Source organism: Mustelus asterias, chromosome 7 (assembly GCF_964213995.1).
Source record: "Mustelus asterias chromosome 7, sMusAst1.hap1.1, whole genome shotgun sequence".
NCBI classification, from domain to species: domain Eukaryota; kingdom Metazoa; phylum Chordata; class Chondrichthyes; order Carcharhiniformes; family Triakidae; genus Mustelus; species Mustelus asterias.
Window position 1 is genome coordinate 4,039,822 of NC_135807.1, and position 27,882 is coordinate 4,067,703.

At 47.0% G+C, this 27,882-nt stretch overlaps 1 protein-coding gene and 1 pseudogene across 2 annotated transcripts in view; both read right to left on the bottom strand.

Moving 5' to 3' along the window:
* osbpl1a (oxysterol binding protein-like 1A) overlaps positions 1-27,882 on the bottom strand; it is a 314,225-nt gene that overhangs the window by 248,859 nt on the left and 37,484 nt on the right. For both annotated transcript variants that reach the window (XM_078215603.1, XM_078215604.1), the window contains 9 exons: positions 25,124-25,235; positions 24,130-24,215; positions 21,428-21,572; positions 15,604-15,671; positions 12,686-12,730; positions 9,868-9,941; positions 9,701-9,764; positions 3,893-3,994; positions 253-369 (listed from right to left, as the gene is read on the bottom strand). In XM_078215603.1, the coding sequence (XP_078071729.1) occupies positions 253-369; positions 3,893-3,994; positions 9,701-9,764; positions 9,868-9,941; positions 12,686-12,730; positions 15,604-15,671; positions 21,428-21,572; positions 24,130-24,215; positions 25,124-25,235 (813 nt within the window). The remainder of the gene's footprint in view (positions 1-252; positions 370-3,892; positions 3,995-9,700; positions 9,765-9,867; positions 9,942-12,685; positions 12,731-15,603; positions 15,672-21,427; positions 21,573-24,129; positions 24,216-25,123; positions 25,236-27,882) is intronic.
* On the bottom strand, positions 18,391-18,604 carry LOC144496243 (U2 spliceosomal RNA; annotated as a pseudogene).

Sequence of the window (27,882 nt, forward strand, 5' to 3'; positions counted from 1 at the left end):
AGGCAACAGTGCTAACCACTGGGCCGCCCCTTTATTCTTAGACTGTGGCCCCTAGTTCTGCACTTCCCCAACATTGGGAACATTCTCCTCGCATCGAGCCTGTCCAGTCCCATCAGGATTTTCTATGTTTCTATGAGATCCCCTCTCATTCTTCTCAATTCCAGTGAGTACAAGCCCAGTGAATCCAGTCTCTCTTTGTACATCACAAAGAGGGATAGCAGCTTGAGAATCCATTCGGATGTTGACATATACCTGTAATGATTCCTGTAGAGACTCAGAGGCTTCATCTTCATCATCATCGCTGTACTGATCCGGGGAACAGTAGTGAGTGCTGTAAGCAGAATGCTCACCTATAGCCTGAAGCCATTTCTAGAACAAAAACAGAAATCTGGAATTACTTACCAAAAAAAATGATGGAGAGATGTGGATAGCTGGAGTAGCAAAAGATGAATGAAGTAACCCTAATGGATTGTATAATACCCAGGGGGAGGCGATGGCCCAGTGGTACTATCACCAGATTATTAATCCAGAAAATCAGCTAGTGTTCTGGGGATCCGGGTTCGAATCCCGCCACGGCAGATGATGGAATTTGAATCCAATAAAAATATTTGGAATTAAGAATCTACTGACAACCATGAAACCATTGTCGATTGTCGGAAAAACCCATCTATGTCACTAATGTCCTTTAGGGAAGGAAATCTGCCGTCCTTACCCGGTCTGGCCTACATGTGACTCCAGAGCCACAGCAACTGCCCACGGTTAACTAGGGATGGGCAATAAATGCTGGCCAGCCAGCGACACCCATGCCCCACAAATGAATTTAAAAATACCCTGTTTTACAGGGGAAATAAATTCACAAAATATTATTTTCACTAGGATAATTCGATTTTCATTAAAAATGGTACAAATTTTTGCCTGTGGTACTCCACTGGACACTGGCTTCCAGTCACTAAAGCAGCCTTCTGTCATCACCCTCTGTCTCCTACAACTGAGCCAATTTTGAATCCACTTTATCTAATTACCCTGTATCCCATGTAAATTTACCTTCTTTATAAAACATAGAACATAGAACATAGAACAGTACAGCACAGAACAGGCCCTTCGGCCCACGATGTTGTGCCGAGCTTTATCTGAAACCAAGATCAAGCTATCCCACTCCCTACCATCCTGGTGTGCTCCATGTGCCTATCCAATAACCGCTTAAATGTTTCTAAAGTGTCTGACTCCACTATCACTGCAGGCAGTCCATTCCACACCCCAACCACTCTCTGCGTAAAGAACCTACCTCTGATATCCGTCCTGTATCTCCCACCACGAACCCTATAGTTATGCCCCCTTGTAATAGCTCCATCCACCCGAGGAAATAGTCTTTGAACGTTCACTCTATCTATCCCCTTCATCATTTTATACACCTCTATTAAGTCTCCCCTCAGCCTCCTCCGCTCCAGAGAGAACAGCCCTAGCTCCCTCAACCTTTCCTCATATGACCTACCCTCCAAACCAGGCAGCATCCTGGTAAATCTCCTCTGCACTCTTTCCAGCGCTTCCACATCCTTCTTATAGTGAGGTGACCAGAACTGCACACAATATTCCAAATGTGGTCTCACCAAGGTCCTGTACAGTTGCAGCATAACCCCACGACTCTTAAACTCCAACCCCCTGTTAATAAAAGCTAACACACTATAGGCCTTCTTCACAGCTCTATCCACTTGACTGGCAACCTTTAGAGATTTGTGGATATGGACCCCAAGATCTCTCTGTTCCTCCACAGTCTTCAGAACCCTACCTAAGACTGCCATGTGGAACCTTGTCAAAGGCTTTGCTGAAATCCATGGAAACTGCATCGACTGCACTACCCTCATCTGCACACCTGGTCACCTCCTCAAAAAATTCAATCAAATTTGTTAGGCATGACCTCCCGCTGACGAAGCCGTGCCTACTATCCCTGATCAAGCTTTGCTTTTCCAAGTGGAGATCGATGCTCTCCTTCAGACGTTTCTCTAATAATTTCCCGACCACTGACATGAGATTCACTGGGTCTGTAGTTCCCTGGTTTATCTCTACAACCCTATAGCGGAACCACATTAGCTGTTCTCCAGTCGTCTGGCACCTCCCCCGTGGCCAGAGAGGAATTGAAAATTTGGGTCAGAGCCCCTGCAATCTCCTCCCTTGCCGCCCACAGCAGCTGAGGGCACAATTCATCCAGACCTGGAGACTTATCCACTTTTAAATCTGCCTCCAATATCCTGTCCTTCCCTATGTCAATTCGATCTTCCAGACAACTGTTCCATCCACCTGAAACACTGGGCGGAATTTTCCCATCCTGTTCACCGCGGGAATCGCAGCGGGTGGGGGGACGGACCATGCAAAGGTCCATTGACCTCCGGTGGGATTTTCCGGTCTTGGGGCGAGCGCGGCCAGAAAATCCCGCCTAATATCTCTGTTTTTATCCAGAGTTGCTTCCAGATATGCCGAGTATTTCTGTGTTTCCTTCCGATCTCCTGCATCTGCAACATTTCCTTTCTTTAATAATCGTTACTAAGAAACAGAGAAACCATTGGACAGACCTCCCCTTCTCATCTTCAAAACATTCCCATTGGATACTCAACATTCAACCACAGGAGCAGATGAGGCTGGTTTACTGACCCCCTGACAGTGCGGCACTCCCTCAGTACTGACCCCCTGACAGTGCAGCACTCCCTCAGTACTGACCCTCTGACAGTGCAGCACTCCCTCAGTACTGACCCTCTGACAGTGCGGCACTCCCTCAGTACTGACCCTCTGACAGTGCGGCACTCCCTCAGTACTGACCCTCTGACAGTGCGGCACTCCCTCAGTACTGACCCTCTGACAGTGCGGCACTCCCTCAGTACTGACCCTCTGACAGTGCGGCACTCCCTCAGTACTGACCCTCTGACAGTGCGGCGCTCCCTCAGTGCTGACCCTCTGACAGTACAGCACTCCCTCAGTTCTGACCCTCTGACAGTGCGGCACTCTCTCAGCACTGACCCTCTGACAGTGCCGCACTCCCTCAGTACTGACCCTCTGACTGTGCGGCACTCCCTCAGTACTGACCCTCTGACAGTGCGGCACTCTCTCAGCACTGACCCTCTGACAGTGCGGCACTCCCTCAGCACTGACCCTCCGACAGTGCGGCACTCCCTCAGCACTGACCCTCTGACAGTGCGGCACTCCCTCAGCACTGACCTTCTGACAGTGCGGCACTCCCTCAGTACTGACCCTCTGACAGTGCGGCACTCCCTCAGTACTGACCCTCTGACAGTGCAGCACTCCCTCAGTACTGACCCTCTGACAGTGCAGCACTCCCTCAGCACTGACCCTCTGACAGTGCAGCACTCCCTCAGTACTGACCCTCCGACAGTGCGGCACTCCCTCAGTACTGACCCTCTGACAGTGCAGCACTCCCTCAGTACTGACCCTCTGACAGTGTGACACTCCCTCAGTATTGACCCTCTGACAGTGCAGCACTCCCTCAGTACTGACCCTCTGACAGTGCGGCACTCCCTCAGTACTGACCCTCTGACAGTGCGGCACTCCCTCAGTACTGACCCTCCGACAGTGCGGCACTCCCTCAGTACTGACCCTCTGACAGTGCGGCACTCCCTCAGCACTGACCCTCTGACAGTGCGGCACTCACTTAATTCTGACCCTCCAATGGAGTGGCACTCCCTTATACGGGTAAGAATACAGAGGCTGGAGGGGCAGAAGGTGATGAGAAGGGGGCCGGATCTTGATTCTGGAAGGGCAGGGCTGGGCTGTGAGCAGGTGTTTGTTTTCCAGGCCAGTCATGGCTGAGAGATCGGGATTTGTCCTGAGCTAAAACACAGTTCATCAACTCAGTTATAAAAATCGACAGTATTTGGCTACTCACCTGACTTGTCTGAGCAGACGCTCCTTTGTGATGCACTTTGAAGATGTGAATACTGTCATCAAAACACTTGATTGAAAAGACTCTCTCATCCGTACTTTTAACCTTTGGGACAGAGAGGTTTGGAGAATGAGAAATCCAGAAGAACCTAAAACTTAGCACGCAATCTGTCCGGGTCTAGTCCACGGAGGGAGGGGAACTCACACAGGTGGGAATGGGAGGTTGGCACCTCAACTCACAAAGAAATTTGACTTCATTCCTCCGCTTACTTTGCCCACCCAACCCCACCTCTCGCCCTCGCTCAACGCCTGCCCCTCCGGTCCCTTAACCCACCCCAACCCCACAGTTACTGAGGGTGGAGCAGGGCTTGCACAGGAATTGGTGCATTCTGCTTTTCCACTCACTGGGAGATGACATTCAATCCATTGTATTTAACCAGAGATTCGGGCAGAACCAGTGCTCTCTGTAAAGAGGGAAGAACAGCTCTGGAATGGACTCCAAGGCAGTGTTTCTGGTGGGTCACATTGGGCCACCATCAGTGACTCCTATCCCTGGAACGGGAGGTCATACTGTTCGCAAGATACCACATACCCGAGCTGTGACCTGGGTAGCCAGACCCGAGCCAGAGGCTAAAAGAGGCTGGGGGAAGTGGTGACATTGTGGTATTGTCACTGAACTAGTAATCCAGAGACCCAGGATAATGTCCTGGGACCCGGACATTACTCATCACGGGAGATGGTGGAATTTGAATTTAATAAAAATCTGCAATTAAGAATCTACTGATGACCATAAAACCATTGTCGGAAAACCCATCTGGTTCACAAATGTCCTTCGGGGAGGAAATCTGCCGTCCTTACCGGGTCTGGCCTACATGTGACTCCAGAGCCATAGAAATGAAGTTAACTCTCAATTGTCCTCGGGGATGGGCAATAAGTGAAAGTTTATTCATTGATGTCACAAGTAGGCTTACATTAACACTGCAGGGGACGCGATGGCCTAGTGGTATTATCGCTAAACTATTAATCCAGAAACTCAGCGAATGTTCTGGGGGACCCGGGTTCGAATCCCGCCATGGCAGGTGGTGGAATTTGAATTCAATAAAAAAAAATCTGGAATTAAGAATCTACTGATGACCATGGAACCATTGTCGATTGTCGGAAAAACCCATCTTGTTCACTAATGTCCTTTAGGGAAGGAAATCTGCCATCCTTACCTGGTCTGGCCTACATGTGACTCCAGAGCCACAGCAATGTGGTTGTCTTTTAACTGCCCTCTGAAATGGCCGAGCGAGACACTCAGTTCGAGGGCAATTAGGGATGGGCAACCAATGTTGGCCCAGCCAACGATGCCCACATCTCATGAATGAATAAGGAAAGGAATAAGTGAGTGTGCTTTAAAGCCACTCAGAGTGAAAGGTTAAGCTGGGCTATGTCTGTGGGATGGAGTTTAACGTTGAACTTGGTTTCGAATTATTGTTAAAGTACCTATTGAGTCATAGAGGTTTACAGAATGGAAACAGGCCCTTCGGCCCAACTTGTCCATGCCGCCTTTTTTTTTAAACCCCTAAGCTAGCCCCAATTGCCCGTATTTGGCCCATATCCCTCTATACCCATCATACCCATGTAACTATCTAAATGCTTTTTAAAAGACAAAATTGTACCCGCCTCTACTACTACCTCTGGCAGCTTGTTCCAGATACTCCCCACACTCTGAGTGAACAAATTGCCCCTCCGGACACTTTTGTATCTCTCCCCTCTCACCTTAAACCTATGCCCTCTAGTTTTAGACTCCCCTACCTTTGGGAAAAGATATTGACTTTCTAGCTGATCTGTGCCCCTCATTATTTTATAGACCTCTATAAGATCACCCCTCAGCCTTCTATGCTCCAGAGAAAAAAGTCCCAGTCTATCCAGCCTGTCCTTATAACTCAATCCATCAAGTCCCGGTAGCATCCTAGTAAATTTTTTCTGCACTCGTTCTAGTTTAATAATATCCTTTCTATAATCGGGTGACCTGAACTGTACACAGTATTCCAAGTGTGGCCTTACCAATGTCTTGTACAACTTCAGCAAGATGTCCCAACTCCTGTATTCAATGCTATTGGTCTTTATTGCTTGTGTTAGATTTTGTGTGGGCGTGCACAGTAAGGATGATTCTGGTGTTTCAGTTTAATTCTGGAGTCCTGACATTTATTTCCTTCCCTGGGTTCATTCGCACATTACACTCTCCAAACGGTTACAGTTAATCAAGCTGGTTCCTAACGAGCATCCAGTTGGGCCAAATGTTTAATAGAATCCTAATCGTACAGGAGGAGGGAAAGCAAATGTGAGTGTGTAACATCGGTAATTATAAATGTTGTGAAGTTAGTGTTTGTGAAAATTATAAAACAATTGTAAAAATACTAAAAAGCAGACACCATTGCATGGTTTTTTTTAAAAAGGGTTTTTTTTTTGCAAAAATCCAGTACACAGTCTGAAGCAATGTATCAGGGGCAAAACCACAGGATTGCTTTGGTAACAGGCTTTAGGCATTTGAATCAGAACATGTTTTTGAATTTTAACCAATCAATTTGAAGTGGGTATTTGTATAGCAGTGGCCTATCAGATTTGAATATGATGGTTTTGATAACCTGTAAACCAATCCCATTGTGCGAATTTTAGTATGTCATCAGGGTTATGAGGGCCACCGCCCCCAGCTCCAAATGGTCAGAAAGACAGCCAGTGCCTCTGTCAGCAACTGCCACCGCTCCCAGCTAGAGAGAGGCAGAACCTGCTCTCCGCCAGTGTAACAGTCACGTTTTATGTATTAAAAGAAAGCCTCATCTCATCTCAGAAGAACAGACCAACGGAACACAGGAGAAAGCAGCAAAGAAGGAAGATGATTCCGGCAGATTACAAATCTGATTGACGTTCGAGAGCAACTAAAATTTCTATTTTTTTTTGTCAATAAGCGGGAATTGTATTTATGGAAACAGCATTCCATTAGAATAATGTTTGTTAATAGTTTAGTTAACCTGTTCACGGTTAGTTAGGAAAATAAAGTCTTACTTGTTTCTTTATAAAGAGAGAATCTCAGGAGTGTTATTTTGATTTAATCACTGAAAGTTGCTGAAGACGGATCGTACTATTTCCCACACACACTTTAACAGATTATGAAAGGAGGCGGATAGGAATATTCCAGTGAAGCTCAACGCAAACTGGAGGAACAGCATCTCATCTTCCGGCTCAGCACTTTACAGCCTTCCGGTCTCAACATCAAATTCAACAACTTCAGATGATTGACTCGATCTCACCTCCACCCCTTTGTTTTCATTCTACAGCTTCTCTGCCGTTTGGCCATTCACACCCTTTATTCTCTCTATGGGCTGCCATTAGCAGCCTTTCCCCTGGTTTTTGTGGCTATGACTCATCTTTCATTCCCTCCCCCTGCAGGATAAATATCTCCCACTTTCTCTGCCTTTTAGCTTTGACAAAGGGTCATCTGGACTCGAAACGTCAGCTCTTTTCTCTCCTTACAGATGCTGCCAGGCCTGCTGAGATTTTCCAGCATTTTCATAGAACATTACAGCGCAGTACAGGCCCTTCGGCCCTCGATGTTGCGCCGACCAGTGAAACCAATCTAAAGCCCATCTAATCTACACTATTCCAATATCATCCATATGTTTATCCAATAACCATTTAAATGCCCTTAATGTTGACGAGTCCACTACTGCTGCAGGCAGGGCATTCCACGCCCTTACTACTCTCTGAGTAAAGAACCTACCTCTGACATCTGTCCTATATCTATCACCCCTCAATTTAAAGCTATGTCCCCTCGTGCTAGCCATCACCATCCGAGGAAAAAGGCTCTCACTATCCACCCTGTCTAATCCTCTGATCATCTTGTATGCCTCTATTAAGTCACCTCTTAACCTTCTTCTCTCTAACAAAAACAGCCTCAAGTCCCTCAGCCTTTCCTCAGAGGACCTTCCCACCATACCAGGCAACATCCTGGTAAATCTCCTCTGCACCCTTTCCAATGCTTCCACATCCTTCCTATAATGCAGCGACCAGAACTGTACGCAATACTCCAAGTGCGGCCGCACCAGAGTTTTGTACAGCTGCAACATGACCTCCTGGCTCCGAAACTCAATCCCTCTACCAATAAAAGCTAACACACCGTACGCCTTCTTAACAACCCTATCAACCTGGGTGCCAACTTTCAGGGATCTATGCACATGGACACCGAGATCTCTCTGTTCATCCACACTACCAAGTATCTTACCATTAGCCCAGTACTCTGTAATCCTGTTACTCCTTCCAAAGTGAATCACCTCACACTTTTCCGCATTGAACTACATTTGCCACCTCTCAGCCCAGCTCTGCAGCTTATCTATGTCCCTCTGTAACCTGCAACATCCTTCCGCACTGTCCACAACTCCACCGACTTAGTGTCATCCGCAAATTTACTAACCCATCCTTCTACGCCCTCATCCAGGTCATTCATAAAAATGACAAACAGCAGTGGCCCCAAAACAGATCCTTGCAGTACACCACTCGTAACTGAACTCCAGGATGAACATTTCCCATCAACCATCACCCTCTTTTCCCTTTTGGTATGAAGGGAGGTCCTTCACTTTGAGTGGTTGAGTGTTAGTTCTCTGAGAGATCAAACTTCTCCTTCATAGCATAAACCATATTGTTACAGTAATAGCATTTTGTTTTGTTTAAACCTTTTAAATACAATACAGTTTGTGATTTTATTTAAATCGTGGAATTTTGTGGCCTGGTTCTATTGGCTAAAACAAGGTGATGCAATTTCTCATTTAGTGTTAACAGCCCCTGACTGGATCATAACAGCAGAAATGGAAAAATTATTCAAGAATCTATTCCCATTCATAGAAGTATCAAAAATCTGAAGTGAATTTATTATTTATTTTTTAGTGTCACAAGTAGGCTGACATTAACACTGCAATGAAGTTACTGTGAAAATCCCCCAGTCTCCAACTCTGGTGCCTGTTCGGGAGAATTTAGCACGGCCAATGCACCCTAACCAGCACGTGTTTCAGACTGTGGGGGGAAACCGGAGCACCCGGAGGAAACCCCACACAGACACGGGGAGAACGTGCAGACTCCACACAGACAGTGACCCAAGCCGGGAATTGAACCCGGGTCCCTGGTGCTGTGAGACGGCAGTGCTAACCACTGTGCCACCCTAAAAGTCACGGGGAGAACGTGCAGTCTCCACACAGTCACCCAAGCCAGGGAGGGAACAGAACAAAAGGCTGCGTGATGCATTGCCTGGGAAAGACTTTCAGAAGGGAATTGGATATTATTTTTTACATGGGCGTCGCTGGCTGGGTCACATTTGCTCGCCATCCCTAACCGCTCTCCATTTCAGAGGGCATTTGAGAGTCAACCACATTGCTGTGGCTCTGGAGTCACATGTAGGCCAGACCGGGTAAGGACAGCAGATTTCCTTCCCTAAAGGACATCAGTGAACCAGATGGGTTTTTACAACAATCGACAATGGTTTCATGGTCATCATTGGACCTTTAATTCCAGATATTTACAGAATTCAAATTTTACCATCCGCTCTGATGGGATTCGAACCCAGAGCATTACCCTGGGTCTCTGGATTAGTAGCCCAGTGACAATACCGCTACGCCACTGCCTCCCCTAATTTGCAGGGCCACAGGAAAATGGCTGGGGATTGGGACTTGCTGAGCTGTTTTTGTCCAGGGCTGGCATTGGCCTGATGGGCTGAATGTCCTCCCCCCGGTGTTCTCTGCTTTGCCCTCCAGTTCTAAGGTAACAATTAAATGGGTCTTACTGTACAAGTAGCTTGTGTGAGATTCTTGCAACCTTGCCGGTAAACCTCTGTCTTCGCATCGGACCTTCAGAAAGGAGAGAGCGGGCGATTGTCTAACGCTGAATCACTGGCACACAAATCGAACGTTCACATTTCTTGTTACACAAACATAATTTGCTCACACTTACTGATTGTGAAACCACGACAGCACTCCGTGTTCCAAAACCACCCAGACCAAATTCCAGCCAAAAAACCTGGAACGCTAGAAAGATAAAATGGATGAGTATAACTGGAAAGGATGGCCAGAACTTTCTAACCAATAATGCAGTTAGCAGAGAAGGCATAGCGAGGCTAGCAGAATTAACATGGAGACACATTGGACAGTCTAGCTTTGTATTCTCATGTGTGACAACAGTTAAGGAGTGATTTAACTGAGGTGTTAAGATGATGAAAGAAGATCCCAAGAGGACAGAGAGGGCCTTGTTTTAATGCCTTATCTGGAAGACAGCATCTCTGACAGTGCAGCACTCCCTCAGCACTGCACCGGAGTGTCAACCTTGGATTTTCTGCTGAGGCCCTACGCCGATGACTGGGGATGGATAAACATAGAAACATAGAAGTTGGAAGCAGCAGGAGGCCATTCGGCCCTTCGAGCCTGCTCCGCCATTCATCTTGATCATGGCTGATCATCAAATTCAATACCTATGACTGTGTGGCCAAACTCCCCTCCAACTCGATTTCCAAGTTTGCTGACAACGCCACCGTAGTGGGTCGGATCTCAAACAATGACGAGACAGAGTACAGGAATGAGATAGAGAATCTGGTGAACTGGTGCGGCAACAATAATCTCTCCCTCAATGTCAACAAACGAAGGAGATAGTCATCGAGTTCAGGAACCATAGTGGAGAACATGCCCCTGTCTACATCAACGGGGACAAAGTAGAATTTATCAAGAGCTTCAAGTTTTTAGGTGTCCAGATCACTGACAACCTGTCCTGGTCCCCCCATGCCGACACTATAGTTAAGAAAGCCCACCAATGCTCTACTTTCTCAGAAGATTAAGGAAATTTGGCATGTTCACTATGACTCTCATCAGCTTTTACAGATGCAACATAGAAAGCATTCTTCCTGGTTGTATCACAGCTTGGTATGGCTCCTGCTCTGCCCAAGACCGCAAGGAACTACAAAAGGTCATGAATGTAGCCCAATCCATCACGCAAACCAGCCTCCCATCCATTGACTCTGTCTACACTTCCCGCTGCCTCGGCAAAGCAGCCAGCATAATTAAGGACCCCACGCACCCCGGACATTCTCTCTTCACCTTCTTCCATCGGGAAAAAGATACAAAAGTCTGAGGTCACGTACCAACCGACTCAAGAACAGCTTCTTCCCTGCTGCCGTCAGACATTTTAATGGACCTACCTCGCACTAAGTTGATCTTTCTCTACACCCTAGTTATGACTGTAACACTACATTCTGCACTCTCTTCTTTCTTTTTCTATGAACGGTATGCTTTGTCTGTATCACAGGCAAGAAACAATACTTTTCACTGTATGTTAATACATGTGACAATAATAAATCAGATCAAATCACTCAGGAGAGCATCAAGAACTTGGGGGTAAAGATTCAAAATTATTGACAAAGAGAGTAGAAGTGATGTGAGGAAAATTCTTTTCACCCAGAGGGTGATTGGATTGGAGCAACCTGCCTGAGAGGATGGTGGAGGCAGCTTTGATTGAGGTATTTAAAAGGGAATTGGATTGCTGTCTGAAAAGAGAGAATATGCACGGTTACAGGGATAAGGCAGGGAAATGGGACTTGGTAGAATGTTCTTTCAGAGAACCAGTGCAGACTCAATGGGCTGAATGGCCTTCTGCACTGTAAAGATTCTGTGATTTTGACCCAGCAGCAGTGAAGGAATGGCAAAATATTTTGAAGGATGGTGAGAGGTTTGAGCGAAACTTGCAGGTGGTGGTGTTCCCAGGTATCTGCTGCCCTTGTCCTCCTCGATGTGTCGGTCACGGACGGGATTCTCTGCTCTGGTTTGTGGACGCCCCATTGCCGGCAACAACGGAGAATTTGGTGCTCAGCCAAAACTCCATTTGCTGTCCCGGGGATGGTGGGACTGTCTTCTGCAGAGAGATTGGGCGAACCGGACCGGTATTTTCCCGAGTTTTGAAGAGTGAGAATTGATCTCACTGAAACCTACAAATTACTTGAAGGAATAGACCGGGTAGATGCAGGCAAGATGTTTCCCTTGGTACGGAGTCTCGAACCAGGGGGCACAATTTCAAAATAAAAGGGAAACCACTTAGGACTAAGATGAGGAAAGATTTCTTTACATTCGAGGGCTGTGAATCTTTGGAATTCTCTGCCCCAGGGAACTGGGAACTCAGTCATCGAGTTTGTTTATGGTAGAGATTTCTGATTCATCTTAATGTAAAGGGTTATGGGGATAGTGTGGGTACCAGCCATTATCACATTGAATGGTGGAGCAGGTTCAACGGGCTGAATGGCCTACTCCTGCTCCTGTGGGCCATCTCCAGAAAACATGCAACCAACTGCATCTCCCAAGGCCCTGTGTCTCAGAGCTGCTGCACCCACCCTTCCCCCCGTGAACCTTGACCTGTACGCCTTCCCTTGTGAACCTTAACCTGTACACCTTCCCTGTGAATCTTGACCTGTACACCTTCCCCCGTGAACCTTGACTTGTACACCTTCCTCCCGTGAACCTTGACCTGTACACCCCCCCCCGTGAACCTTGACCTGTACACTTTCCCCCCGTGAACCTTGACCTGTACACCTCCCCCCGTGAACCTTGACCTGTACACCTCCCCCCGTGAACCTTGACCTGTACACCTTCCCTCCTATGAACCTTGACCTGTACACCTTCCCCCCTGTGAACCTTGACCTTGAGTTCAGAAGAATGAGGTAGGGTCACTTCTTGCAATGGTTCTATTATATTTGACATCAACAATCTGTCACAGATTCATGGAAAGCTGTTACCTTAAGAAGTGGTCCTTCAAACCTTTGCACCATCTTATACATCCCCTGAAAAGATAACAAACTGATATTAGTTGCATTATCCGCCTTTGCCCAGCCATTTAAAGACAATACCTTTTCAAACAATTGTCTCAGATTTATGCCCTTTTGCAAATTCTGCGAGTTATTCGTAGACAGAGTTATAATAGTTACAGGATACAGCAGCAGAGTCTTTATCTTACTGAGCTAGTAATCCAGTAACCTGGATTAATGATTCAGATACACACGTTCCAATCCCATCCTGGGGAATTTAAATTCAATAATTAACTACATCTGGAATACTGGATGGTAGCCTTGAAACTAACCCATTACCATAAAAAACCCATCTGGTTCACTAATGTCCTTTAGGGAAGGAAATCTGCCGTCCTTACCCGGTCTGGCCTACATGTGACTCCAGAGCCACAGCAATGTGGTTGACTCTCAACTGCCCTCCAACGTCAACTAGGGATGGGCAATAAATGCTGGCCAGCCAGCGACGCCCATGTCCCACAAATGAATAAAAAATTTCTGGGATGGCGGGACTGACATATGTGGAGAGATTGAGTTGGTTAGAATTGTATTCGCTGGAGTTCAGAAGAATGAGGGGGGATCTCATAGAAACCTATAAAATTCTAACAGGGTAGATGCAGAAAGGATGTCCCCTATGGTGGGGAAGTCCAGAACCAGGGGTCACAGTCTGAGGATACAGGGTAGACTGTTTAGGACAGAGATGAGGAGACATTTCTTCACCCAGAGAGTGGTCAGTCTGTGGAATTCGCTACCACAGGAATTAGTTGAGCCCAAAACATTGAATGTATTCAAAAAGGTGTTAGATATAGCACTTGGAGGCGAAGGGGGTCAAAGGATATTGGGGGGAGGGCGGGGTCAGGATAGTGAATTTGATGATCAGCCATGATCATAATGTACGGTGGAACAGGGTTGAAGGGCCGAATGCCCTCCTCCTGCTCTTATTTTCTATGTTTCTATGAATGTTGGGGCAGGTTTGAGGTACCTGGTGGCCTACACCAGCTTCTAGTTCTTGTGTTGTGTTCTTGTGTTGTGTTCTTGTGTGTGAATCCCCTTTAGTGTCTTATCCAGAAGAGGGCACCTCTGACAGTGCGGCACTCCATTAGTACTGGGCTGGGAGCCTCACCCTAAATGACATGTAGCAAGTCAAGATTCTGATGCAGGCCCCACAACCTTCCGGAATATCAGTGTTGCAAAATTGGTGTTTGTAAAAATTATTTTAAAAATTGTAAAATGCTAGGAGTTGTAAAATTGCATGGTCCTTTTAAAAGGTGCTTTTTTTCTGTGCTTAAAAGGTACGTGTGCATGGAGAACACAGACTGAAACATCATATCAAAGGAGAAGCAGCAGGGTTGCCTTAGTAACAGGCTTCAGGCATTTGAATCAGAACAGGCTTTTGAATTTTAACCGATCAGCTTAAACTGGTCACTTAGCTACCAGCAGCTTATTAGATTTAAATTTGTGTTTTGGTAACCTCAGAACCAATCCTCCTGTGGGGATGTTGGTATGTCATCAGGGGTATAAGAGACAGGGGGCAGTGGGACAAATGAAAAAAGAGCACCTACCACAGCTCACAGCTTTAGAGAGAGACAGCTCGCAGCTCCAGAGAGGCACAGCAACTGCGCTCTGCCACAGCGGATAGCTTTTAGCTCACAGTTTCATTTATGTCTTAAAAGAAAACCTCATCTGAATAGTAAAGGTACCAAAAGAAAACAGAGATTCCAGACAGAAGAAATCAAAAGAAGAAAGAAGACAGAAGATTCCGGAAGATCAAACCTGGTTGTAATTTAGAGAGTGACTAAAAATTCTATTTTTTTGTTAATAAGTGGGAATTATATTTATCTAAACAGCATTCCATTAGAATTGTGTTTTATTGGGTTTGTTAATAGTTTAGTTAACCTGTTCACTGTTAGTTAGATAAATAAAGTTTTACTTGTTGCTTTTACAGAGAGTGTCTCGGGGAGTTACTTTGATTTAATCACTAAAAGCTGCTAAAGAGCCGATCGTACTATTTCCCACACACACTTTAACAGATTATGAAGTGAGGTATTCCTCTTTGAGTGGTTATGTGTTAGCTCTCAGAGGGGGGATCAACTTCCCCTTTATAACAATCAGACTGAGAGCAAATGGTTCGGTTTCCACTTTACAAACTGGTCACTGAGTGACAAAGATATTGAAAAGTTTGCAGTGATCGTAACCTTGGAAATGAGCTTTTAGAAACATAGAAACATAGAAAAACTACAGCACAAAACAGGCCCTTCGGCCCCACAAGTTGTGCTGAACATATCCCTACATATCCCTACCTTCTAGTCCTACCTATAACCCTCCATCCTATTAAGTCCCATGTACTCATCCAGGATCTCTTAAAAGACCCTATTGAGTTTGCCTCCACCACCACCACTGACGGCAGCCGATTCCACTCGCCCACCATCCTCTGTGTGAAAAACTTCCCCCTAACATCTCCCCTGTACCTACCCCCCAGCACCTTAAACCTGTGTCCTCTCGTAGCAGCCATTTCCACCCTGGGAAAAAGCCTCTAAGAGTCCACCTGATCTATGCCTCTCGACATCTTATACACCTCTATTAGGTCTCCTCTCATCCTACGTCTCTCCAAGGAGAAAAGACCGAGCTCCCTCAGCCTATCCTCATAAGGCATGCCACTCAATCCAGGCAACGTCCTTGTAAATCGCCTCTGCACCCTTTCAATCTTTTCCACATCCTTCTGTAGAATCATAGAGGTTGACAGCATGGAAACATGGCTGGAGAAGTAAGCTTCCAAAGGGAGTTTTCCAGGAATGACACTGAGCTCACACTGAACTCACACTGACAGCAAAAAACAGTTGCTTTGGAAGGATTTGCAGGAGAGACAGACAAACCTTGCTGGATTTTGCACCGAGGACGAGTTTGATTTCTGTACCGCGAGCCAAATCAAGTGGCACTTGGTCTATGAAAGAAAACACAGAAACAATTAGGAGCGATAGACCACTGGCACTTCAATTAGAACGAGGGTGTGTGTGTCTGTGAGTGCATGTGTTGGTGCGAGAGTGCGCGAGCGAGTGCGCGACTGAGAGTGCGCGCGTCTGTGTATGTGTGCACGTGTGTGTGTGCATGTGCTGGTGTCGTATTCACGCGTGCATGCATGTATGTCTGCATGTGTGCGCGTGTGTATGGATGCGGGGACATGGAATCCAAATGGCTGGAGAAGTAAGTTCATTAACTCCAATGGGGAATCAGGAGAATCTCTGTCACCCAGAGAACGGTGAGAATGTGGAACTCCCACCCCGAGGTGAATGGCATTGGTGTATTTAAGGGGAATGTGGATGAACACACAGGGGAGAAAGGAACAGCAGTAAGTGTTGATGGGGTGAGTTGCAGGAGGGTGGGAGGAGGTTCGTACAGTTCTCTATCGCTGGGCTGAGTGGCCTCTTTTCTTGCTGTAAGATTCTATGGGGAAATAATCCTTTTCGTAACCAAGAACTTGTGAAATAAATGCAACCCGCAGCAGGAACTATGCAACGTCCTGTCCCAGATCAGCGGGACTGAGGGGAAGTGGATGGTGAGTTTAGATTTGGAACAATTTGCTGAGGTGATAACTCTGTTGCTACGGTGCCATAGAGGGACAGCTCACTGGGAGAAATCAAATGCCAGCCCTGGATAATGAGGCAGCCAGACAGAGTCCAGTGTTGCCTGTGTGACTGCGAGGCTACTTCCAGTGCGGTTCTGTAGGACTCACTACTGGGCCCCTTGATTTTTTTATGGCACGCATCAATAATTAGACACATTTATGGGGCAGGTTAAGAAGTTTGCAGATGATGCATAAGCAATATGCTCGATAATGAGATAAAGCTACAAACTGCAGGAAGGTATGTGGTTGGGCGGGACATTGGCAAAGGGACTCAATCCTGAGATGTGTCAGCTGATGCATTTAGGGAGGTCAAACGGGGCAAAGGGAATGCACAGAAAGTAGGGAAGGAAATCTGCCGTCCTTACCTGGTCTGGCCAACATGTGACTCCAGAGCCACAGCAATGTGGTTGACTCTCAACTGTCCTCGGGCAACTAGGGATGGGCAATAAATGCTGGCCCAGCCAGCGACGCCCATGTCCCACGAATGAATGAAATAAAGGATTTTAAAAATACTGAAATATGTGCAGAAGTAAGGGTGACACAGTGGTTAGCGCTGCTGCCTCACAGCGCCAGGGACCCGGGTTCGATTCCCGGCTGGGTCACTGTCTGTGTGAAGTTTGCACGTTCTCCCTGTGTCTGCGTGGGTTTCCTCCGGGTGCTCCGGTTTCCTCTCTCAGTCTGAAAGACGTTCTGGTTAGGTACATTGACTCGAACAGACGCCGGAGTGTGGCGACGAGGGGAATTTCACAGTAACTTCATTGCAGTGTTAATGTAAGCCTTACTTGTTACTAATAAATAAATAAAGTAGCGGGATTTTGGAGTGCAGGTGTCCAAATCCGTGAAGGTAGCTGGACAGGTGGTTAAGAAGACATACGGGGTGCATTCCTTCATTAGCCGAGGCCCAGAGTATAGGAGTAGGGAGGTTGTACTGGAAGTGTGTAAAACACTAGTTCGACCACAACAGTGCACCGTTTCTGCTTCCCATGTTACAGGAAGGATGTGGACAGAGTGGAGAGGGTGCAGGGGAGATTTATACAGGATGCTGTCGGGACAGGAGAATGTTAGTGAGGGGGGAAAACTGAACAGGCTGGGGGGAGTTTCCTTTAGAACGGAGGAGGCTGAGGGGAGATTTAATTCTGAGGAATCCAGAGAGAACGGATAGGAAAGGATCTATTGTTGTTAATAACGACATCAGTAACAAGGATACATAGAGTTCATGTGATTGGTAGAAGGATTCGAGGGCTTTGAGGAGTAATTATTTCCATCCACTGGTGCTCTTTGGGGGGGGGGGGGGGTCTGGAACTCACTGTCTGAAAGGATGTTGAGAAACAGAAACCCTTCATCACATCTGGACAGCTCTCGAGATGCCGCAGCCTATAGGGCTTCAGATCAAGAGCTGGAAAACGGGAGTAGACCGGATCGGCCAGTATGAAGATAATGGGCTGAGTGGCCTCCCGCGCTGTAAATTGCTACAATTTCTTTTTTAAAAATGACAGCTTCATCAGGCAAATCATTCCAGGTTGTAACAAAGGCACAAACTGACGTGAAATGTAAGCTTCTTACGTTGACTCACCAAGTACCAGTCACAATTAAAATCGGACATTATCAATTAATTTCTAAGTGTGTTTTATCTGCAAACATCATTATTTTGATGCTAAAATTGAACAGAGAGAGTTGTAATGAGTGTTCACTCGGCTGGTGTCCGGGGTAGGGCGGGGGTTACGAGGAGAGACTGGACTAACATTCCCTCCAGTTTGGAACTGTCACATATGATCTCATTAAAACTTATAAAATCCTTCAAGGTGCTGGACAGTGTCTTGATCAGCGGGGGGCCAATCTGCTGCCTGGGGGTCACATGCGGCCTATCTGGCTTCCGAGTGCGGCCCCACGAGACATTTTGTTGACAGTTTTTTAAAAAACTTTTCTAATTCAATCAAATCAAATCCAATTCAGAGTCTCAACAAGTTGAGACATTTCCGATCCAGGCTGACAAGACAGGGCGAGCGACCAAACCACCCTGTCCTGGGCCCGATCTACATGAGCCAAGCTGATTGGAGAAGGGAAAGCAATACCTCCTCCAAGACTTGAGCTCATTTGCATCTTAGCCAAAAGGCCGAGATGCCGCTTTAAAAAATTGCTTCATATGAAACATATGAAGCTTCAGTGTAACCTAATGACCTCAACCAAGTGCGGCCGACCATGGGCTGCCGACCATACTACACTTGATCTTAGCCAAAAGGCCGAGAAGCGACCGTTGCCCCAGGCGCGGCGTCACCACATTCCGCTGATTCCCGTCCATGTATTTTTTTCCTCCCGGTCTGACTGAAGCGATTTGCACGTAAAGCGAGGGTGAGTGAAGTGAGGTGGGTGCTGATTGCTCACAACACTGACTGTGAGAGCCGTGCGCTCCCTCTGTGTCCAAAGCTTCAATATTCCTTTCGTTTTTACCATTTGAAGTTGATGACAGTTCCATTAATATCAAAATGATGAAGCATTTTCTATAACTGGTTATGGAACATTCAGTGTGTATTAAATGTATTTAATCTGATTCATGGTGTCACGGAGAGTGAACAAACCCGATTTCAATCTTGTGGCCCACTGATTTTGATTTAATTTGATTTATTATTAGTATACAGTGAAAAATATTGTTTCTTGCACACTATACAAAGCATACCGTTCATAGAGAAGGAAAGGAGAGAGTGCAGAATGTAGTGTGACAGTCATAGCTCGGGTGTAGAGAAAGATCAACTTAATATGTGGTAAGTCTAACAGCAGCAGTGAAGAAGCTGTTCTTGTGTCGGTTGGTACGTGACCTCAGACTTTTGCATCTTTTTCCCGACGAAAGGTGGAAGAGAGAATGTCCGGGGTGCGTGGAGTCCTTAATTATGCTGGCTGCTTTTCCGAGGCAGCGGGAAGTGTAGACAGAGTCAATGGATGGGAGGCTGGTTTGTGTGATGGATTGGGCTACATTCACAACCCTTTGAGATGAAGGAGGGCCACTCACTAGCCTAGGTTACCCATCACTGATGGAAATGCTGTGAATTTTTTCCCTAGCTGGAGAAATGTAGACCATGGGGGTTCGCAGTCTCGGGATTAGGAGTCGGCCATTTGAAAGATCCTAAATGAATACTTTGCGTCGGTATTCACAAAGGAGAGGGATGTGTTGACTGGGAGTGTCTCGGAGGGGAGTGTTGAACCGTTGGAGAAAATCTCCATTACAAAGGAGGAAGTGTTAGGTTTGTTAGAGAATTTAAAGACTGACAAATCCCCAGGGCCTGATGGAATCTATCCAAGGCTGCTCAGGGAGACGAGAGATGAAATCGCTGGGCTTCTGACGCAAATCTTTGTCTCGTCACTGGACGCAGGTGAGGTCCCAGAGGATTGGAGGATAGCTAATGTGGTCCCGTTATTTAAGAAGGGTAGGCAGGATAACCCGGGTAATTATAGGCCGGTGAGCTTGACGTCCGTGGTGGGGAAGTTGTTGGAGAAGATTCTTAGAGATAGGATGTATGCGCATTTAGAAAGGAATAAACTCATTAACGATAGTCAGCATGGTTTTGTGAGAGGGAGGTCATGCCTCACTAACCTGGTGGAGTTTTTTGAAGAAGTGACCAAAATGGTTGACGAGGGAAGGGCCGTGGATGTAGTCTATATGGACTTTAGTAAAGTGTTTGACAAAGTCCCTCATGGTAGGCTGGTGAAAAAGGTTGGATCTCATGGGATAAAGGGGGAGGTGGCTAGATGGGTGGAGAACTGGCTTGGTCACAGAAGACAGAGGGTGGTAGTGGAAGGGTCTTTTTCCGGCTGGAGGCCTGTGACTAGTGGTGTTCCGCAGGGCTCTGTATTGGGACCTCTGCTGTTTGTGATTTATATAAATGATCTGGAAGAAGGTGTAACTGGGATGATCAGTAAGTTTGCGGACGACACAAAATTGGCAGGACTTGCAGATAGTGAGGAACATTGTCAGAGGCTACAGAAGGATATAGATAGGCTGGAAATTTGGGCAAAGAAATGGCAGATGGAGTTCAATCCTGATCAATGCGAAGTGATGCATTTTGGTAGAAATAATGTAGGGAGGAGCTATATGATAAATGGCAGAACCATAAAGGGTGTAGATACGCAGAGGGACCTGGGTGTGCAAGTCCACAGATCCTTGAAAGTGACGTCACAGGTGGAGAAGGTGGTGAAGAAGGCATATGGCATGCTTGCCTTTATAGGACGGGGCATAGAGTATAAAAGTTGGGGTCTGATGTTGCAGATGTATAGAACGTTGGTTCGGCCGCATCTGGAATACTGCGTCCAGTTCTGGTCGCCACACTACCAGAAGGACGTGGAGGCTTTGGAGAGAGTACAGAGGAGGTTTACCAGGATGTTACCTGGTATGGAGGGGCTTAGTTATGAGGAGAGATTGGGTAAACTGGGGTTGTTCTCCCTGGAAAGACGGAGGATGAGGGGAGACTTAATAGAGGTGTATAAAATTATGAAAGGCATAGATAGGGTGAACGGTGGGAAGCTTTTCCCCAGGTCGGTGGTGACATTCACGAGGGGTCATAGGTTCAAGGTGAAGGGGGGGAGGTTTAACACAGATATCAGACGGACATATTTTACACAGAGGGTGGTGGGGGCCTGGAATGCGCTGCCAGGCAAGGTGGTGGAGGCGGACACACTGGGAACGTTTAAGACTTATCTAGACAGCCATATGAACGGAGTGGGAATGGAGGGATACAAAAGAATGGTCTAGTTTGGACCAGGGAGCGGCGCGGGCTTGGAGGGCCGAAGGGCCTGTTCCTGTGCTGTATTGTTCTTTGTTCTTTGAGACTGAGATGAGGAGGAATTTCTTCACTCCGAGGGTGGCGAATCTTTGGAATTCTCTACCCAGAGGCCTGTGGAAGCAGAGTCACTGAGTGTGTTCAAGGCAGAAATCGATAGATTGTTGGTACGAAGAGGATTAAGGGATATGGAGAAGAGTGTGGGAAGAGGGATGATTAGTCATGATCTTGTTGAATGGTGGGGCAGGTTCAGAGGGCCAAATGGCCTCCTCCTCCTCATGTTCCTCATTTTCAGCCATTACTTACTGTTGTTATTCTTGATGCTGGGGTCAGCACCACACTTTAGAAGCTTTATAGCACTGAGCCTCTGGCCCCGGTATGCTGCACAGTGCAGTGGTGTATTTCCCAACTTGTCCACACAGTTCACGTTCGTTGGATTCGACTTGTTCAGCTGAAAATAATTAAATTACAGTCACATTAGCGGCAATCAAAACTCCTGGTTTCCGGAATACCGACAGCTCACCCAAAAGCGAATCGACGGTGACAGCCATGGCTCAGTGAGTAGCACTCTGACCCAGAAGGTTGTAGGGTCAAGGCCACTGCAGAGATTTCAGCACAAAGTCTTGGCCAATAATGGATAGCCAGCCCGGGAAACCAGTTTGGGAGATAATGAGACTCTTAATCTCCAGGTCATATTTTCCAGTCTCATATCGAGTCATGATTTTTATTTCCTTAAATATCTCAGTCAGAAGACTTTCATAGAATCCCGATAGTGCAGAAAGAGGCCATTTGGCCCATTGCATCTACACCGACTCTCCGAAATAGCATCTCCCCCGCCTTATCCTTGTCACCCCACGCATTTAGCATGGCCAATCCACCTACCCTACACATCTTTGGACACTAAGGGGCAATTTAACATGGCCAATCCACCTAACCTACACATCTTTGGACACGAAGGGGCAATTTAGCATGGCCAATCCACCTAACCTGCACACCTTTGGACACGAAGGGGCAATTTAGCACAGCCAATCCACTTAACCTACACATCTTTGGACTGTGGGGGGAAACCGGAGCACCCGGAGGAAACCCACGCAGACACGGGGAGAACGTGCAAACTCCACATAGACAGTGACCCAAAGTCGGGAATTGAACCCGGGCCCCTGGCGCTGTGAGGCAGCAGTGTTAACCACTGTGCTACTGCAATTTATTTCGATTGATTTTCTTAAACCAAAAAAAAGTGTCCTTAAACTAAATATTACAATCGATACTCGGCATTGGGAGCTGAGAATCTTGTTTACTGAAATCTCCTGACTATATATCGTTAGCAATTATTAAATCATCGGAAGCAAGTGTTGTACAGAGAGAATGATTGCTAAATGATAGGTGGACTAGTTAACAAAAACCTGCAATGATAAAGGGGCAGCACTGATAGCAGGCAGCACGGCTGAGGATGTACAAGAAGTGCTCCCTCTGGTGTTGAGACAAATAAACACAGCCTGAGGAGAAAGTCCTGTCACTGGCAGGAACGGGAACCAGAGGACTCAAAGATAACAGAATTGGCAAAAGAAAAAGAGGGGAAATGAAGAGAATTTATTTTACGCAGCGGGTTGTTGTGATCTGGAAGGGGCTGTTTGGAAGCACGGCAGCACAGTGGATAGTCTGTCTGTCTGTGTGGAGCCTGCCTGTGTCTGCATGGGTTTCCTCCGGGTGCTCCGGTTTCCTCCCACAGTCTGAAAGACGTGCTGGTTAGGTGGATTGGCCGTGCTAAATTCTCCCTCAGTGTGTCCGAACAGGCGCCCGGAGTGTGGTGACTGGGGGATTTTCACTGTAACTTCATTGCAGTGTTAATGTAAGCCTACTTGTGACACTAACAAATAAACCTTTAAATTTCACAAGGGAATGGGATAAATGCTTGAAGGGGAAAATGTGGAGGACTGTAAAGAGCAGCGAGGATTGGGGCTAACTGTGAGGTGGGGAAAATCATAAAATGGTTGCCTGGAAAGAGACATTAAGCAGACACTGACTTTTAGCACAGACAGCTACTTAAGATTAAAACATGCAGCACAGACAGTTATTTAAAGTTAAACATGCAGGAACCAAAAGCTGCAGGAAGCCAGTCAGAGCTTGAGGCACTTTAAAGATAAGGACAGACCCAGGACAATAAGGTCTGATAACAAGATCAGCCATAGATGGGAACACAAATACATAAATGCAGCAAAAACCAATCACTGTATGTATAGACCAAAACCAGTCATTGATAGAGGAAATGTATCCATTCTATGAACAATGCGATGTTAAATACCCATGTCTGTACCTGTCTGATTGCAACGATATGTTAACTTTCGATCACCGTGATCTGTCTACTCAACTATAACGATGTGTTAAACGGCTAATGTCCGGGCTATCCATTGGCTGAAAGGTATAAAAATGATCGACTGCTATTGTATGATTGAGAAGGTAGCTGCCAAGTACTGCGGAGTACCAGTGCTTTCTCCCTGAAGCTTCGTGTCTGAAATAAAGCTGTATTGTTGAACCTCCAGTCTGACTCCGGTGGTAATTTCCCACAACAACTGGATCCAAAACGCTGGAAAATCTCAGCAGGTCTGGCAGCATCTGTAAGGAGAGAAAAGAGCTGACGTTTCGAGTCCAGGTGACCCTTTGTCAAATGTCTGCAGAGCAAAGCTCCAGCTTTGACAAAGGGCCATCTGGACTCAAAACCTTTTTCTCTCCTTAGAAAAGGAGATGCTGCCAGACCGGCTGAGATTTTCCAGCGTTATTTTCTTTTGGTTTCAGATTCCAGCATCCGCAGTAACTTGCTTCCATCCGGGGGCTAATTGGATAGCACTTTCAGAAAGCCCAGGCATGATGGGCCAAATGGCCTCCTCTCCCTGCTGTGAGATTCTCTTTTCTTCGAACTGTCCCGGATTCCCGAACTGGAAAGAAGACAAACCATTAAACATTCGAACTGCCCCTGCTGATGATGGGCAGATTAATCTGACAACACTTACCAAAGCGGTTAACTCTGCTACATCTCCCTCCCGCGCAGCGGCCAATAGCAGCTCCTCCAACTTTCTCTCTTGTGTCATTTCAGCAGCTGTTTTTGTAAAAAGAAAGACTTTGGGTTTCTAGAACAGAAACAGGTCAGATACGACTCCACGCAAAGCATAGCAGAGTCCCAAATTCTCCTTCAATCCCATCCTTACCCACACATGATCTGCAGAGGAATTGAGGGCCGCATTGGATGAAATTACCTCGCATTAAGTTGATCTTTCTCTACACCCTGGCTATGACTGTAACACTACATTCTGCACCCTCTTCTTTCCTTATCTATGAACAGTATGCTTCGTCTGTATAGCGCGCAAGAAACAATATTTTTCATTGTATACTAACACATGTGACAATAATACATCAAATCAAAATCAAAAACAACTTCAGCAGAGATATCTCCCATACATTCACTGCACTGCCCTGGGGAGCAGCGGGGCTGGGTGTACGAAGCCGGCAAGAGAAAGGGCGCAACTCTCCCACTAACGGGATCTTCCAGTCCTGCCAAAGTCAATGAAGTTTTGGGTGGCTCGCCGCATTTTCCAGCCCCGCCCTCACTGTGACAGGGCTGTCTAATTCTGCATAAGGCCTTTATTTACGTCTGAAGCTCAGAATGTTTTGAGAAACGAGGTTCCCATAATCGTGCCGGGCTCATCATCGCAGAGCCCACCCCTCTTGGGGGGGGGGGGGGGGGGGGGGGGGGGGGGGGGGGGGAGGGGGGCGGGGTGATGAGCGAGGGAGGAAGCCCTGGTGCCCTGGCCAATATTTATCCCTTATCAGAAGACCAGATTGTCTGGGCATCATCACATTGTTATTAGTGGGATCTTGCTGTGCACAGAGTAGATGCTGCTTTTCCTTTGTTAGAACGGAGACTACAGTTCAAAACGTGCTTCGCAGGCAGGATGTCCCGAGATCATGAAAGGCGCTATATAAATGCAAGGCTTTCTTTGTGTTTACCTTGCAGCATGCCTCGGATTTCCTCGTCCTGAGTGACAGCTCTCGGTGTTTCACCGTCTCCATTAATGATAGCGGCGTCGGCGTCAAACTGTAACAGCAGCAAGACCAGCTCCTGGAAAACACCGGAAAACACAGGGCAGAGCCTGACTGAAACACGGGGCAGAGCCTGACTGAAACACCGGAAAACACAGGGCAGAGCCTGACTGAAACACCGGAAAACACAGGGCAGAGCCTGACTGAAACACGGGGCAGAGCCTGACTGAAACACCGGAAAACACAGGGCAGAGCCTGACTGAAACACGGGACAGAGCCTGACTGAAACACAGGAAAACACGGGACAGAGCCTGACTGAAACACAGGAAAACACAGGGCAGAGCCTGACTGAAACACAGGGCAGAGCCTGACTGAAACACCGGAAAACACAGGGCAGAGCCTGACTGAAACACCGGAAAACACAGGGCAGAGCCTGACTGAAACACGGGACAGAGCCTGACTGAAACACAGGAAAACACGGGACAGAGCCTGACTGAAACACAGGAAAACACAGGGCAGAGCCTGACTGAAACACAGGGCAGAGCCTGACTGAAACACAGGAAAACACGGGACAGAGCCTGACTGAAACACAGGAAAACACAGGGCAGAGCCTGACTGAAACACGGGGCAGAGCCTGACTGAAACACGGGGCAGAGCCTGACTGAAACACGGGGCAGAGCCTGACTGAAACACAGGGCAGAGCCTGACTGAAACACGGGACAGAGCCTGACTGAAACACGGGACAGAGCCTGACTGAAACACAGGGCAGAGCCTGACTGAAACACGGGACAGAGCCTGACTGAAACACGGGACAGAGCCTGACTGAAACACGGGACAGAGCCTGACTGAAACACGGGACAGAGCCTGACTGAAACACAGGAAAACACAGGGCAGAGCCTGACTGAAACACCGAAAAACACAGGACAGAGTCTGACTGAAACACAGGAAAACACGGGACAGAGCCTGACTGAAACACAGGAAAACACAGGACAGAGCCTGACTGAAACACAGGAAAACACAGGACAGAGCCTGACTGAAACACAGGAAAACACAGGACAGAGCCTGACTGAAACACAGGAAAACACAGGACAGAGCCTGACTGAAACACAGGAAAACACAGGACAGAGCCTGACTGAAACACAGGAAAACACAGGACAGAGCCTGACTGAAACACAGGAAAACACAGGACAGAGCCTGACTGAAACACAGGAAAACACAGGACAGAGCCTGACTGAAACACAGGAAAACACAGGACAGAGCCTGACTGAAACACAGGAAAACACAGGACAGAGTCTGACTGAAACACAAGACGGAGACTGACTGAAACGCAGGATAAACACAGGACAGTGCCTGATCGAACTACAGGACAGCGCCTGACTGAAACACAGGAAAACACAGGATGGATCTTGTTGGAAACAGGATGGACTGTGGTGCTACCTGGCTCTGGTAATCAGGTCAACACTGTTCCTTTGAAAGATCAATCAAAAACTACAACTTGCATTTATATAGCGCCATTGACCTCTCCAAGCACCTCAATTGTGGGTTAGCAAACAAAATTTGTTACCAAGCCACTTAAAGCTTGGTCAGAGAGACAGGTTTTGAGAAGTGTCTTAAAAGGAGCCAAGCGTGTTTCAGAGGGGGAGAGGTTTAGGGAGGAATTTCCAGAGCTCGGAGTCCTGGCTCTGAAGACAAGGTCACCAACAGCGAGTGGAGCGATTAAACTCAGGGTTACTCAAGTGACCAGGACTGGAGGAGTGAGAGATCTCAGAGGGACATGAGGCTGGAGGAGATCACAAAGATAAGGGGATGGGGGGTGGACGGCTGGTGTAGATGAGGCCATGGAGTGATTTGGAAACAAGGATGCAAATTTTAGAATCGAGGCAGTGCTGGATCAGGAGTTGCTGTAGACCAGCGGGGGCGTGGGGGGGACTGCAAATAATATTCTAAATGTAGATTAATAGAATCTGGCAACAATTGAACAAAATTGAGAGTGTAATAAAGGGGAGGTTGATTCTATTTTAGTCACTTTCAAAATACAGCATTGGCAGCATGATGGCACAGTGATCAGCACTGCTGCCTCACAGCGCCAGGGACCCGGGTTCAATTCCCGACTTGGGTCACTGTCTGCGTGGAGTTTGCACGTTCTCCCCGTGTCTGTGTGGGTTTCCTCCGGGTGCTCCGGTTTCCTCCCATAGTCCAAAGATGTGCGGGTTAGGTGGATTGGCCATAATAAATTCTCCCTAATGTCACAGGATTAGCAGGGTAAATATGTGGGATTACAGGAATAGGGCCTGGGTGGGATTGTGGGTAGTGCAGACTCAATGGGCCGAATGGCCTCCTTCTGCACTGTAGGGATTCTATGATTTTATGTGAGAAGTTTTACCTTCTGCAATCTTCCGTCTTCTTTTTCCTTTGCTATCTTCACTATTGAGATAAGGCTTACTTTTAAGACATAAATGAGCTGTGGCAGAGAGCGGTTACTGTCTGGCTCTCTGGTATGTCATACCCCTGATGACATACCAACATTCCCACAATAGGATTGGTTTATAGGTTACCAAAACAACAAATTCAAATTTGATAGTCTGCTGTTATTCAAATACCTAGTTTAAACTGATTGGTTTTGAATTTGCCTTGGCAACACTACTGTCTGACCTCTCGGTACAATGTTTCACTCTGTGTACTGCATATGCACTTGCATCTCTTTGTTTTTAAATCCCCACCTTCCT